Raw genomic sequence first — 13,388 nt, forward strand, 5'->3', positions numbered from 1 at the left:
CAGTTCTCCCTCATTTCAATACACTCCGACACAGAAGGGCATCAATTTTGACTGGGACAAAGTTACAGTACTAGGACAAGCGAGACAGAGACAAGCACGAGAATTCCTGGAGGCCTGGTTTTCAACCACCGATGCAACAAACCTGTTGAAATAGACCCCAGCCACATACCACTACAGTACAAAACCAGAAACAAGACTGCCCACCATGACAGACCAGACCATATAAATTCAGAGCGGGGCAGAACAACAGCGCTTCAACGGAGACTACAAAGCACTGACAATGTCACCTAGAAGGGAGACAAAGCATTTGCACAAAAACCAGTCAGCTCGGCGAACCAACCAACAACTCCAACCTTTTTTTCAATTTAGCAGAACAACAAATTGCCTGCCAGCGTATCAAGTGAAGAGAACTGCATTGTACTTCATGTGAAAAAATTGATCGTGTTTTGCCTCACAACACAGACCTGAAACTCTTCCTCATTCTACCTATAATATGAGCAAGGAATGTAAATGTGGAAAACAGTGTCTGGTAAACTTTGCAGCACAGTTAACTTGAAAATTGTCAGCCTCTTCCAAATGTAAAGTTCGGGAGCATTGGATTTGTTGGTCATATAGCAATTGGTATTGGTAACAGATACTTCTGTTTTATGAAGGTAATCTAATATGGTTATAAAGGTAATATTTCATTTGGGCGGTTAATTTTTCATCAATGGAAATTGTCTTCGACATCAGATCTCTTACTTCTTGATAAGGGGCTGTATCTGTGAGAGAAATGTCTGTGCAGTTAACATTCAAGCTAACCTTCCTCCTTCTTCTTTGGCAGTCCCTCATGGTCTTCGCTCCAGCTGGAGGGTTCTGCAGCAGCTGAATATTCCAATGCTGGAGCAGTAGACTCTGCCACAGGAGGGGTGGGTGGTATTTGATGAAGTGTGTGGTTGAGACGCTCTGGACTCTCCCAGCCTCCTTTGGAGGCGGGGCCTATGGATTTAGAATGGGTTTATTAGAATTTAGGATGGATATTTCATAGCAAATGTTTTTCCTCCCAAAATAATGGAATGCATTGAGTAAAATGCATTATTCCTCAAAGGGTCCTCTTCTCTGCTGGATCCTTGGACAGAACCAATGCATCAAAACTCAGCATTATTCCACAGACAAGGCCAATTGGGCAGGGGATATTTAGAAACTGCAAGAGTTGCAACACAGTCATAAAAAATTGTATGGCCAGTGGTTGTGGACTACCATTGGGAAAGGTTTCATGAAGTTTGCCTGCTATGCTGCTCTGCAGAGATATGCTGAAAAGAACTTCACAAAGTGGAAAGAAAGTAAAAGGAAAGGAGTAAATTTAGGGGATTTGTTCTGGTGTCACTTTTAATTATCACAATGTAATCATTGAACGCATTTATCAAGTCACCCAGATGTGGACTGAGTTTACCATGAGTCCATCCTGAAGCTGTTTGGAATTGCTTTAGTATTTACAATGTGATATTTTATTCAAATAATTTGGTTTTCACATGAAATGTCCAGCACAGACTGTGACGTCTACCTATAGCTACGGAGAAGGAAAGCAATGTTTAGAAAGTCATGGAACCCTTTGCACTGCATTCTGCACCCAACTAAAATCTCATTGTGCAACCCTTTGTCTGTAGCCCTCATACTATTAACATATCACATTAACTCTGGAATTAAACTGAGGACCACTAACAGAAATGTTTAATGCATTGCTGCTACTGCTACTGTTTACGCCGAGGCATTAACCTTTTCAAATTCAATAGATGAATTCCTCTACAAAAATAATGAAGGATGAGGTTGTTGGTTTGCTCACCGAGCTGGCTGGTTATTGTACAGATGTTTTGTCATCATGCTAAGTAACATCAGTAGTGCGGCCTCTGATGAAGCGATGTTGTTCTACTCCACTTGGAATTTATATAATCCAGTCTCTTAAGTTGGATTGTGTCATTTCCAGTTCAGTTCTGCGTGGGTTTATATATAGGGTCTAATTCCACGTGTTTGTTAATTGCATTATGGGTTGAAAACCAGGCCTTTAGGAATTCCTGTGTGTGTCTGTGGTTGGCTTGAGCTAGGATGGTCACATTGTCCCAGTTAAATTGATGGCTGTCATTGGCCGAGTGCACTGAGATGAGGGAAAGTTCATTGTGTTGTTTTGCTGCTAGCTGGTGCTCGTGTATCCTGACGGCTAGTTTCTTTCCGGTCTGGCCGACGTAATGTTTGTTGCAGTCATTGCAAGGTATTTTGTAAACTATTTTGGTCCTGCATGTCATGGGTATGGGGTCTTTAGTCCTTGTGAGTGTTTGTCATAGTGTGGCACAATGAACCTTCCCTCATCTCAGCGCACTTGGACAATGAAAGGTATCAATTTAACTGCGACAGTGTGACCATCTTAGCTCAAGCCAATCACACACACGGGAATTCCTAGAGGCCTGGTTTTCAAACCGTAATGCAATCAACAAACGTGGAATTAGGCCCCATATACAAACCCCCGCAGAACAGAACCGGAAATGACACACCCCAACTTAACAGACCGGATCATACAAATACCAAGCAGAGTAGAACAACATCACTTCATGGAGGCCTCACTGATGATGTTACCTAGCATGTTACCTAACATCTCTACGATAACCAGCCAGCTTGGCGAGCAAACCAATAACTTCATCCACAACCCGAGCTACAAATGTTTGCAAGGATTTCAGAGGGAGTTGATCAGCATTTACACACTGGTATCAGACAGAATGATTTTGGAGCAAGTGTTGATAACTATACTAACATCACAATCACAAATAGTTTGACTAACATTGCTTATAATTATATTCCTTGATGTAGTGCTTCATATGATGCTGTACTTGATAGAAATGTGGCCATTAAGAAACTCAGCAGACCATTTCAGAACCAGACGCATGCCAAACGGGCTTATCGAGAGCTTGTGCTCATGAAATGTGTCAACCACAAAAACGTAAGTTTATCATTTTTAACATATCCTGATTAATCCTAGAAGATGCACGCACAGGAACAACATAGAGATGGCATTCATTACTGAGGGCTATAGGAAAGCTGTTAATACACTTGACAATTATCAAAATGCCTGCCTGTTCTATTGAGCTGATCTTCCCATCTATTGCAAAGAATGTTTGTACCATTTAGCGCTATCAGATTCCTAAGTGTTGTTAGTTCCAGGCTTTTACTTAAGAATAAGCCAATGACATCTATAACAACATCAGATATAGGTCACTGGGAATAGCATAATTGATTATTGCCTTTCAGAATAATTTTACCAATAAAATTACAGTGGCAGTTAAGTCATGTCTTAGCAGCAGTCATATTGGATCCTGTATTAAAGATTTTAGCAGGTTGTAGGTTCCTTAGAGTAAATCTTTGCTTCAACGCCTGGGTGGTAATTTGACAGGCTGGTTTGTCTGCCTGTTGTAGAATCTGGTCAATTGTCATGTTATTGAATTATTGAATAGAAAGCATCCTATCTGGATGTATTGCAGTGTGGTTTGGCAACTGCTCTTCCCGAGAACGTAAGAAACTACAGAGAGTCGTGAACACAGCACAGTCCATCTCACAAACTAGCCTTCCATCCATTGACTCCCTCTATATTTCCTACTGCCTTGGGAAAGCAATCAACATAATCAAAAGACCCCCTGTCACCCCAGTTATACTCTCATCCACCTTCCTCTGTCAGGTAAAAGATATAAAAGTTTGAATATACGTACAAATAGATTCAGGAACAGCTTCTTCCCTGCTTTTTTTCAGACTTTTGAACAGGCCTCTCAGATGTTAATTCTGATCTCTCTCTCTCTCTCTCTGCACCTTCTCTGCCATTGCAACACTGTGCTCTGCCCTCTGTTCTACTACTTTGATGCACTTTCTATTGCACAATCTGCCTGTATAGCACACAAATCAACACTTTTCACTCTATCTTGGTACTTGTGACAGCAATAACTTAATCAGTCAATCAAATCAGACAAACATAACAATGTGTCTGATTTCTTCCCTGATAGTGATGATGAGAATGCACTCCCTTCCTTCCTTTATGAATTTGTCATATTTTACATAGATGGGTGTTCATCCAAGATTTCAAAGATTGATCTGGACTGAAACATTCTATTGATATTAATCTACAATCTGTTCAAATGATGAAGTATAGAGTTCATGCTAAATCTTGCAAAGCTGTACATCCAGGATGAACCATACTTAAAGAGAGCACAAAATGGAGAATTAGGCATGGGTGTCCGTCTATTCATGATCTAGTAACTGTGTTCATTTGTAAACCGAGTCTTGTGAATTGTCATACTGACCTATGTGTCCTTTCCAATTTTTATTCCAGTAGTTGAGTAAGATGTAAACTTAGATTCTCTCCCCATTATTCTGCACTCTTAATAGTCAAATTACATTCTCCCATTAATTTTAATTTAAGTTGTTTTATATCTCCTATTAAATAACTTTGGATGCTTTTCAAATTCATCTGGTTGAAGGATCTATGTTCCGTTGCACTTATCAAACACAATGGCAGCATCAAGGACTGTCAGGTTAAACACACTACAGGTCCGATGCAAAAACATCCCTGTGCCCATCCTCAGAGATAGAACTGACTAGCTGAAAAAGTGTCTTGTCTGGACAGATTTACATCGTTTCAATCCAACCAACAGGTGCTCAAGTGACAATGGCAGCTACCTGTCAATAGAGATAGTGGGGCAATACCAGCAGCTGCTTATTACAAAATCTTATCTATGTCATTGCGCCTGTTCTATTTCTAATGTTGGTATGACCAATGGAGACGTCATTTTCCGGGGCATGCAGCCCAGCACCCAGGCCCAGACTCCACTGGGTCCCACTTGCATCATTGGGGCCCATCCACATGCAACTCAAAGGTAGAGTGGCAAAACTGACGCCAAATTCTGGCATGTTCATTTCATCCTCTCAGCTTCACCCACTCAGGATCCATGTTTGAGATTGATGGAGGTTATGTCCTGGCCTGGCCAAGATAGCCATCAATAGGGCCAGGCAGTGGGCTATGGAGGAGACCATTAGACCCAACTGCCTGCTTCTCTTCCATAGTTCTATCCATGGCCCTGGAGAGGAAGTAGGCAGTGTCCAAAACTACCCCACCATTTTTAAGATAATTTTCTCAATAGCAGCCTAGGTGAGTTGGCACAGTGCCACTTGGCCAATCAGCAACAAATGCATGGCTGGTGGTGCTTTATGGTGCTATCATTTTTGGGACTGTCCCCCTCATTTCCTTACTTCCCACTTCTGCATTTCATAACAAGACAGATTAATTAATTACACAAACAAAGATGAATGGGAGAGATAGCATTTCTGACGAAGGGTCCCGACCTGAATCGTCAACTTTCCTGCTTCTCTGATGCTGCCTGGTCTGCTGTGTTCCTCCAGATCCACATTGTGTTGTCTCTAGAGATGAATGGGTTTGATTTAATAGCCATTACTGAGGTTACAGGGTGACAAAGTTGGAAACTAAATACTCCAAGGTATTCCAAGCATTTTATATTGAGCTTGTGAGTGATGTGCTTAAGTCCAAAGTGACAGCCCTAAGTAAACAAAGCCAATTGTGGACATATAAGAGGTAAGTTGGCTAAGATAGATGTAGAAAGGAAATTATAAAGATGATTGTAGGTAAGCAATAGCAACCATTCTTTTAAAATTGAAAACCTCATTTATTTTATATTTCCTTGAGGAATATAAACTGCAGTGTAAAAATGATACTGTCATGGCTGACTAAACAAATTGAGGATGGCATAAGATTAAACTCACAAGGTTTCTAATGAGAATAATAGACCAAATGTTTGGTGGAGGTGGGGGGTAGACAGAACATTAGAAATCCACAAAGAATGACTGTAAAATTGGTTAGAAGTGAGAAAATTGGTTATGTGTGTAGAAAGCAATATGAAAACAATTGGAAATGCACAACAAAGAGAAGGACCCAGAGACAAGAAATCTTCCAGTAGAAGAAACAGTTGGACCTATAAGGCATCTCTACTTGGGGCTACTCAACAGAGATAGTTGGACTTGGGCTATTCAGTTGCCAGGCTGAATGTAACAAGAAGTCCAAGCATAATGTAAGAATTACCTTTGGTACATTGTCTAATGAGAAGATGCTGTTAGAAAGTGCCCTGGAAAATTAGCTTAATTAATTTGAAACTACAAAAGGTATCATTTGTAAAGAAGTAGTAGCTGCTTGGATTTCAGTAAGGGATGCCACCTCAAAGGAAGGAAAGTTAAATCAAGTCAAAACAAAATAATAAAGTAGAATGAAAGAAAATAAAGTGAAGTTATGTTACTGCTAAGTTTATATTGTGAGTTTATATTTATTCTATGAAACATCTACCATTGTTCCTCAAACATCTTTGCTGTTAAACTCCTTTCCCAGTCCACTCCAGACAGCTCTGCCCTCATTTCCTGTGTAATTATCCTTACTGAAGCTTAGCACTATTGTTTCCAACTCAAGTTCCTCCCTCTCAATCTGAATGCTAATTTCTAAACTGTATTGGTCACTGTTCCAAAGGGGATCTTTTACTCTGACACCATCTATTAAACCTGTCTCATTACACATCATCAGATCTAAAATAATTTGATCCTTGGTGGATTCACAGCATATTGTTCCAGGAAACTGTCCCGAATACATTCTATAAATTCTACCTCATGGCTTCTTCTGCAAATCTAACTCTCCAATCGACATAAAGATTGAAGTCATCCATGATTATTGTACTGGCTTTGTTACATGGCCTCACTATCTGATTCTCTGTCTCACCATATAGCTTCTGTTAAGGGCCCATAAATTAGTTTTACCAGTGTCTTCTTTCCCGTTTTATTCCTACCTCCAGCCATATGGATTCCACATCTTACAATCCAATATCATTTCTTGCTAGCATACTTATTCAATTCCATGCTAACAATGCTACCTCACCAGCCATTCCTTCCTACCTGTCCTATCAAAAAGTCACTTACCCCCCACCACCACCACCACCAGCACCTCCACCCTCCCACCCACCCACCCCGTCATATACCTAACTCCCAGCTTTGAAGTCCTTTCTGCATACAACCGGCAACAGGATCACAGAATGTTCACACTGTAAATTTGCTGGGAATACGGTGGTATTCTATAGAATTTGACTAGGACTGAAGTATTCTGCATAGAAACAGAAATGCTAGGAAGATTAAGCGTGTCAGGGCTCTCCTGTATGGAGAGGAAATCTTAACTTCATGATGAACAGTGCTGACAAAAAGTTGTTGACTTGAAATATTGGACTGAATCTTATCATAGTTCTGTCCAGGACTGACAGTGGAGGGCACGACACCAGACCATGCCAGTCCAGTTGGAGGTTGGCACTTGGGAAAGCACAGTCTCAGCTGTCTGGAGGAATGTCCAGCACTGTAGGAAGAAGGTCAATGACTTCTCCATTCCCAGGCAATCTCACTCTTACTCTCACACTTATACTGCACCCACCTCTCATGAAGGCTCATACTCTACTCTCTCACTATTGCATGAAACATTTTCTCTCCCTGGAATACAATATCTGATCAGATGATGGATATATGTTGAATTGTAGTCTTCAAAAAGGAATTGATGAATATTTGGAAAGAAAGAGGTGCAGGAATACAGAGAAAGAGCAGGGGAATGGCAATTGCTGTGTCTTTTTCTTCAAAACATCCTGCGCAGACTCAGAAAGGTTCCTCCTGTGACATGCTATTTTATATGGAGAATCAATTTTAATTTCTGGAGAGAGGTGGGATGTTACTAAACTTGAAAACCATACTTGAAACTTAAATGCTTGTGACAGATTTACTCTGTTGCTGTATTTTCCTTGCCGAAAAATTATTTAGCCTTGATCAGTTCCCATTTTACGATGTGTCATTCCCCAAATGTGTTGAGAGGGTGATGATATATTAACAGCTTCGACTGAATCTCTGTCAGTGTTAATTTGAGCTAGCAATCAACAAGTGTAACTAGGAGTGGACCAAATTGATCTTTATTCTGACCCTTTGTTTGGATGGGAAATCAAATTGATATCTCCCTAACTACCCAACTGAAGCTGAAAGCCCACTGTGTGCAGTGTCACAGAGATAAAGTCAGCAACCATCTGAATAGACAGCATATTAATCAACAAGATACACCTCCAGACTACTTCACATTACGTATGCTTATGGGATCTTTTTGTGATGAGTTGTTCCTTGGAGGAACAGCTTTTGCATAAGGCTCCAGATTGGAAATTGTAGCCAGTGATCTGAAGTTAGAATCATAGAATCTGTACAGTGCAGAATGAGGCTATTCAGCTCATCAGCACTGACCTTCCAAAGAGCATCCCACCCAGACTCAGCGCCCCCCACCTCCACCGTATTCCTGTAATCCTACATTTAGCATGGCCAATCCACCTAATCTGCACCTCTAGGAAACCAGAGCACCTGGAGGAAACCCACGCAGACATGGGGAGAATGTGTAAACTCCACACAGTCATCCGAGGCTGGAATTGAACCTGGGTCCCTGGCGCTGTGAGGCAGCAGTGCTAACCACTGAGCCACTGTGCCCCTCAGTTTATTCATTTTTAATGAGTGTATGACCATGGAATCACGGCTTTAACAGAAGAAATATTTTTGTATCAGTACTTAAGATTTAAGTCTGCTTTCCATTTGCAACATAAGTACACACAGTCCATAGGATTACTCAACCTTCTGGGGTGATCACATGCTTTCCAAAATCAGAGACTCCCCCCTCAAACATTGGTGTCAACAATCCAGAAGTTTTAAATATTCCGCACTATCAAACACCTTGCGATATCGCAGGAGAAAGTTCCAGCTCTGTGATACCATTCACAGATTGTAGTCAGGAGAGGGCTGGAGAATCAGAAACCAGTGGGAGCTCTCTCAAATGAGAGAAATCTCTGGGACAGAGTGGTCTGAAATGCAGAGATCTGGAATGTAGGGGTGCCTTTGTTTTTTTTTCTCTTTCTCTGTCCTTAGTTTCTCTTCTCTCTCCCTATCCTTCGTTTCCCCTAGCTCTTTGCCTGCTCATCAGCGGCCTCCCAGTTCTTGGAACTTGATGCATAAAAGCGGCTGGAGGCATATTGAGCAAGAATATTTAATTCAGGTATTTTTGAGTGTTAGGCAGTAACAAGTAGTGTGCCACAGGGATCTGTGCTTGGACCCCAACTTTTCAAAACATATATTAATGATTTAGATGAGAGAACTAAATGTAATACCTCTAAGCTTGCAGGTGACACAAAGCTAGATGGATGAATAATGAGGAGGATGCAGAGATGCTTCAGTATGATTTGGGCAAGTTGATTGAGTGGGCAAAAGCATGGCAGATAATTTGTAATGTGGATAAATGTGAGGTGGACCACTTTGCTAGCAAAAACAGGAAAACAGCCTATTATCTGAGTGGCAATCAATTGGGAAAGGGGGAAGTGCAATGAGACCTGGGTGTCCTTGTACACAGTCCCTGAAAGTAAACATGTAGGTGCAGCAGGTGGTGAAGAAGGCAAATGGTATATTGGCATTCATAGCGAGAGGATTTGAGCACAGGAGCAGGGATGTCTTGCTCCAATTGCATAGGACCCTGGTGAGATCAATTTGGAGTATTGTGCACAGTTTTGATTTCTTTGACTCAGGAAGGATGTTCTAGCTATGGAGGAAGTACGGCAAAGATTTACCAGAATGATTCCTGGAATGGCAGGACTGACATATGAAAAGATACACAATTAGTTAGGACATATTCATTGTAGTTTAGAAGAATGAAGGGGATCTCATAGAAAATTACAAATTTCTAACAGGATTAGACAGAGTAAACACAGGAAGGATATTGCTGATGATCACGGAATCCAGAACGATATGGTTCTAAGGATACCAGGTGGGCAATTTAGGACTGAGATGAGAAGAAATTTCTTACCCCGAGAGTGGTGAGTCTGTGGAATTCACTGCCACAGAAAATGATCAATACTAAAACACAATGTTTTTAAGAAGGAGTTAGATATAGTTCTTAGAACTAAAGGGATCAAAGGGGCTAAAGGGATCAAAGGGTATAGGGAGTAAGCAGAAACAAGGTATTGAGTTTGATGATCAGCTATGATTATGTTGAATGGCCAAACAAGCTCAAAAGGCCAAACGGCCTAGTCCTGCTCCTATTTTCTATATTTCCCAATGTAATTCCTAAGGGCCAACATTTACAAAGTAAATGTAAACAGACTTGTAGAAACTGGGAAAACAAATAGCATGTGATCAAGTTTCTTGAGACTGGACATCACATGGTAAAGCTTCCTGTGGTCAGAAGACCGTGTGATCAGAATTAATCCTCTGGAATTACCTTCAGCTGGAGTTGCCAACCACAGCACGTTGCCATGATGCTGTTTTGAAAAATGCACAAATCCAGTAATATCCTGAAATTTAGGCAGGGAAGTTCCTCAGTCTGCTCCTACTCTGTCAATATTAGTATTCCAGAAGTGAGGCAGAAATGTAGTGCACACATATAAACCATATAAATCCATCCTATTGAACTTCCAGTGAAGCATCATCTGGAGGAGATGTTGCAAATCTGATAAATTTGTATTTGTTTCTTTATTAATTTTACTTTTCTCACTAACAGTGATCTCATAATCCAATCAACAGTCTTCTGCAATCAAAAGATGTGCTTGGAGAAAGTACTGATATTGCACAACCTGATTTCCTTGATGGCAATCTATCATTTTGCAGATTGGTAGTTGGTCATAAATTCTAAGGTCAAAAAGCTGGATGTAGAGCAGGCATACCATTTATACATGGAAACTAGGTTTTCACCATACTTGCAGTGAACCATTTTTAACAGAACAGGAGCATCTCAGAGACGTTGTTGGCCTGTAAAGGCCTATTTCAGCCTTTACAATCCATGCTGTTTACTAAACATTTTCTTGAAGAAAAATTGTTGGTTACAGAATGCTAAAAATCAAGTCACCTTTAGTTTCTGTTTGTAAAACTCAATATAAAATTGCTGTTGTGCAAGCTTTTTTGTGATAACTTGAGTGAATCCCTGTGATTTTCCCATTGCAACAGAATAATGTGATTTTTAAAAAGTTATTCATACCATTTCCTGTCATCCTGATACTTCATGAAGCCAGTAGGTGTGATGCATAGATATAATATGTTCCATTCTGCTTCCTGAATTTACAATTGTGACAAGTAAGTATGACAAGTGAATTAAATTTCCTGGTGCATAAATCAAATGCTGTTGTTTTGAAAAACTTAATTGAATTTAACTGAGTTTATTTTTGTAAGTCACTAATGGATTCAATAACCTGCACTATAAACACTATGAAAATCTACATGGGAATGATCATTCAATAACTAACATTCAATGATCACATTAAACGGTTCAAAACATCATGGAAAGGAGTCCCTGAATATGTTCAGGAAATATATTGTCTTTGCATTTTGAGCTATTCTATCTCTTCCAGCCTATCTGACAATTAAACTCTCTCCATATAATTGTATTGTTTTTGCTACACACATTCATTGCTGATTATCAGGAAGTCTGTGGATTGAAGCTATCAGAATCTTGCCAGTATGTTGAACTCATTTTAGGTACAGTCAAATACTTAACAGGGAAGATTACAAGACTTGACATACTGTAAGGATTAAATCAGATGAACTGAAATGGCCTTCATTTTACATTCTCATAAAGCATAATCTTGATCAAATAGAGAATTCTAATACACCAAGTGATTTCCCTGTTTCCTCTTATCAGAGAGAGTTCTGATCAAGGTAAGATTACTACATTCAGTATATTATCCCTTCTTGTGAAAGGCTAAGTACTAGTTTATGTTCATAATCATGATAGATTTTCTGTTATGATCTTGACTTATTGTAGAATATTTTATGTGGTCATAACTATGGATATTGTCATATTTTCAGCATTTGATCCACATATTTTAAAGAAATCTCTGTGTTTGTATAAGTCTTCAAGGCAAACTCACTCTTTGTTATTCATGAGTCAAATGTATTGATCTTCCCAGAACAATAAACCAACAAGCAATTTTACATTCCTTAATGTACAAAGTTATATCTTCCAACGTGTAGTCAGGTTCTTTCAAACTACTGTTATTTTATACTGTCAATTTTGTGAAATTTGTGAACTAATAGTCATCATGCAATTGTAAATGTACATGAATAACAATTCAATTTTGCTATTTCTGTTTCTCACGGTCTATTTGAAGTTGAACTGCTAAATTAATTCTTATCAAATAAAAATTACATTCAACTCAAACATAATTAGTGGAAACTTAAACAAACATGCACACAGCCCTACATTTTTTAGGTGTTTTCTTTTTATAACCAGAGAATATGATGGATTAAAATTTATCACTAAAATAAAATATATATTTGAAATTAATTATCAATATTTTATGTAGCAAAGATAGTAGCTAATCAAGCTCATCAGCTGGAGAATTGCAATAATTTTTTGATTACTTAAAAATATTGCCCACGTACATGTAAATATGACTAACAGGTAACGCTTAGCGAACATTTATGATGTGATCATTTGATTTGTGAAATACAGTCACCAAGCAAGTTATAACACTAAAAATGTCTTGTTCCACAGATCATCAGTTTATTAAATGTGTTTACACCTCAAAAATCTCTAGAAGAATTTCAGGATGTGTAAGTAATCAAACATGTTCCTCTTCTTGGTATTTTATGTATTTATTCGACTGGGAACTGTTTTCTTGAAGTTAGATAATTCTGGCTGACAATTTGTTTTGGAGTCTGCAGCCTGACACAGAATTAAAGTTGGGTCCACACCATGTTGAAAATAGTCGCTAGACATGATTTGCAAAGGAAGTAATGGCCAGAAAGTGCATGGGAGGTAAGAATCTTTGTGGCCATGTAGAAGCAGTGGCTCTGAGAGTTTGGCCCTCAAATAGATTCTGGAGTTCCTGATCCATGGTCTACCAGGATCTGCCACCCGTCTCTGCCAGAAAAATGTCTTGTTGGCCTCAGAACATTGGCTTTAAAGGGCACCTCCCCCTCTCTCCCTATTTATTTCAGAACCCCCTTCCCCTCCCCCTCCCCTATTTCTGAAGAAGGGTCTAGGCCCGAAACGTCAGCTTTCCTGCTCCTCTGATGCTGCTTGGCCTGCTGTGTTCATCCAGCTCTACACCTTGTTACCCCATTTCATGGGCCTCTTTAAAAATAGGCCAGAAACAGGAAGATACTGGGAAATTCCAGCCCCTACCTCTCACCTCTGCCGAACCTCTTATAATCAGCCCAATGTCTGCTAAAAGTTCTATTGCACCTCAATTGAATTTTGTTTCATTTAACACAGTGATATTGAGATGTAGAAATGTAACAAAGCAAGTTTTGTGCTATTGCTGCCAGGTTGCTTG

At 39.7% G+C, this 13,388-nt stretch overlaps 1 protein-coding gene across 1 annotated transcript in view; it reads left to right on the plus strand.

Annotated features, from left to right (window-relative positions):
• mapk10 (mitogen-activated protein kinase 10) overlaps positions 1 to 13,388 on the plus strand; it is a 214,336-nt gene that overhangs the window by 109,513 nt on the left and 91,435 nt on the right. The window contains exons 4-5 of the mRNA XM_020527900.2: positions 2,839 to 2,968; positions 12,605 to 12,663. Coding sequence (XP_020383489.2) covers positions 2,839 to 2,968; positions 12,605 to 12,663 — 189 coding nt within the window. The remainder of the gene's footprint in view (positions 1 to 2,838; positions 2,969 to 12,604; positions 12,664 to 13,388) is intronic.

Source organism: Rhincodon typus, chromosome 1 (genome assembly GCF_021869965.1).
Source record: "Rhincodon typus isolate 14 chromosome 1, sRhiTyp1.1, whole genome shotgun sequence".
Taxonomy (NCBI): Eukaryota; Metazoa; Chordata; class Chondrichthyes; order Orectolobiformes; family Rhincodontidae; genus Rhincodon; species Rhincodon typus.